We start from the raw sequence: 2,849 nt of genomic DNA, 5'->3' as shown, positions 1-2,849 counted from the left end.
ACTGATTTTAATTGCGAGCTTTGTGGCATATGCTGCTGTTGCTTTAAGTTCTGGAGAAGTACACGTTGTTGCTGTGAAGAAAGATTGGTGGCACTAATGGTGTGCACCTTTCCAGCTGAAGTAATAGGTACAGATGAGGTTTGTGAGCCTACGGAAGTTGCACCGTTTCCTGACTTATGAATGACTGGAGTGGTGGGAGATTGTTGCATAAAGATCGTTTTGCTTATGGCTTGTGAAGATGAAGTGGCAGGCTGGGTAACAATCGTAGTGTTTTCTAAAAATACAAAATAAATTTAATATTTAACTATGTAATTAATCGTAAGTCTCAATTTACTCAAAAATGTGGTCTTATCATAGACACGATGTTGCTGGTTTGTTGCAGACGATGAGGAGGCGGGAGACTGCTTTACAACAACATGTTGGCCCTGTTTTTGTTGCAAGGTTGCAAATGTCTGTGGCGACATTTTTATGAGCGTAGATCCGCTTCCTGCTGCCACGACCGAAGCAACCCCACAGGTTTGCGGGCCACCGCTGTTACCTAGTTGTTTACCTTGCTGTGGCTGAGCACGTCCTGCTCCTGTGCCAGCATTACCAGTCACAACGCGGTGTCCAATAATATGCACAGGCTGTTTTCTGGCATTGACAACACTGCCAGCTGAAGTCGACTGTAAAATCGATTTCACTGCACCGCTGGAAATGCTTGGCACTAATCGTATAATGTTTTTCGCTTGTGTTTGCTTTTGTTGTATTTGTTCCTGTGGCGTGCTGTCGGAGGTACTAATGAACTGTGCGTTGTCCATGTAAATCGTGGTCGTACCTTCACTAGATCCAGAGGTAACGGGCAATGTTCGCAAATTTGAATCTTTTGGTACTGAGCTATGGCATTCTACGCTCACGGAGCCAGCAATGGAATTTGCCATGCTTATTGGAATTATAAAACCTTGTGCGTGCTTTTGTTGTTGCTGCTGGCTTACATTGAGTTGTTGCTTGTAAACTTGCTGTGGAGAAACTTTGGTTTTTGATGTAGTAGCCGTTGCTGATTGGCCCCTAATTTGATTGATGAATATTGGTTTGTTTAGAGCCAATTTCTTGCCACCCAGAGTTGCAGTCAAGGAAGACTGCTGCATTACTTGGGGAACGGAGTTCGCCGTTGATGTTGTCAGGACAGTGGCGTTTGAAACGTGCACTGTTTGAAGACCGGTTGGTGTAGCTACAATAATGGGCGTAGAATTTCCACCACCAGTATTAGATACCGATAAGTTGGATTTGGTTGGTGATATGGTTAAATTTAACTGTTTGTTGACCTTGACCTCTTCTGAATTTATTTCTGTAGGAGTGTTCTTATTGATATTTGCTACACGCTGTTGGATTCTCTGGTTGTGTTGCAATTGAGTGTCAATGCCAACAGTAGTACTAGTTTGTTGGTGCTGCTGTCGTTGAGGATGCGACTGCATAGTTGACTTGAGCAACGACTTCTGCTGTGGTATGTTGTACTTAAGTGGCGGAACCGGAAGAGACCGTGTTACTGCTGGTTTTGATGTGACAGATGCTACTTTCTGCTGTGTTTGGGCACTTTGGCTACTAACTATAATTGGATTTGCTGGAACCAATGCAGGCATGGAAAAGGCTGTGCCAACTTTGGAAATATTATTGGTCGGTGCTATAGATCCAGCAATATTCTCTTCGTCGCCAGTAGAGATTATATTGTTGCTGTCTGCTATTTCAGATGGGGTTTTCGCTGCGGTCGAATTTTTCGTTTTAGGTTTGCGATGCACTACTTTTTTAGATTTTCCTATACCCTGATGTTGTTGGTGTATACGCTCAAAGTCCTCTGCACTCCGATTACGGTGCAGATAAATCCAAATCTTACGTTTTGGATCATAGCGTACACAAGGATCGTGTTCAGTATGCATACGATCTAAGGCCCCACTCACTGTTGTTTGTAGCACATTTTCGCCCTCCTTCAAATTTATGTACTGCGAGCTTTTCAATAGCTCAGCAATATCGGCGCGTGTACCCTCACCATTTGGCAAACGGGCTGTGGCGTCGCGGACAAGTGTTAGTATGGTGACGAAATTGGGACGATTGCCGATCATCATGCTATGTCCACGAGCTTTAGTCAAGGCATACATTTGTGTGTATATTCCTTTGACTGGGCCAACAACGCTTTCATAGCCGTGCATTCTATACGTGTAAGCCCGGTGCGGTTGCTCGAATCGCTCGCGCTCCTGGCGCTGGAACTCAATGACTTCTTCAGATGTAGCCGCACACACTGTCCATGTAGTGGGGCATCTCGGTGGTGGTGGCGGCGGCGGCGATACGCCCCCATCGTATGAAATGGCAGGTTCCTCCATTTCTATGGAGTTAAGACCAGCAGTAGATATTCCTGCTGCATCACTTGACGATTCTGTAAGATTTGGGCAAAGAGCTGCTTGCGCCCGTTCTGGCACTTCATATTGGCGTTGCAGCCAAAAATTACAGAGTGTTGACAGACGTGTGTCAGAGTCCCGGCCTGCTCCAATCCACTGGAAAATGTTTTGCTGTGGTTTGAACTCGATGTATGGAACATACTCTTCAGGTAGGTCAACAAAGTCGCCAGCCAGGAAGTTTATAGCGGACATTAGTAGGCCGGACCAGTTATCTGCCTGGGCATACCAGTCATTTAATGCTGTAATGGGGTTACGTAGCCAGACGTCGATGCGCGATCGCAATTCATTATACTGCATTCTGTGGAGCGATGTTGCACAAAACAAATCTCGTATGAGCGAAAAGAAGCACGCATGGGTTTCTTGGAGTAATTCTGATGAAGCTCCAAAGTTTACTGGGCTAATCGGTTTTGTAGACGAAAT

At 45.3% G+C, this 2,849-nt stretch overlaps 1 protein-coding gene across 1 annotated transcript; it reads right to left on the bottom strand.

Moving 5' to 3' along the window:
- Positions 1–4: 4 nt before the first annotated feature.
- On the bottom strand, positions 5–2,843 carry LOC108354874 (nuclear factor related to kappa-B-binding protein-like; the record flags this gene model as incomplete). The annotated part of the gene is made up of 2 exons (XM_017606050.1): positions 5–274; positions 335–2,843. Coding segments are annotated over 2 exons (2,779 nt in total), but the record flags the coding sequence as incomplete, so codon positions are not given.
- Between the last annotated feature and the right edge of the window lie 6 nt (positions 2,844–2,849).

The sequence above is a fragment of the Rhagoletis zephyria genome, unplaced genomic scaffold (assembly GCF_001687245.7).
Source record: "Rhagoletis zephyria isolate East Lansing unplaced genomic scaffold, Rhagoletis_zephyria_1.1 Rzeph_scaffold_40016, whole genome shotgun sequence".
NCBI classification, from domain to species: Eukaryota; Metazoa; Arthropoda; class Insecta; order Diptera; family Tephritidae; genus Rhagoletis; species Rhagoletis zephyria.
Note: the sequence above shows the minus strand (reverse complement) of the source record. Positions and strands in the feature narration are given on the sequence as shown.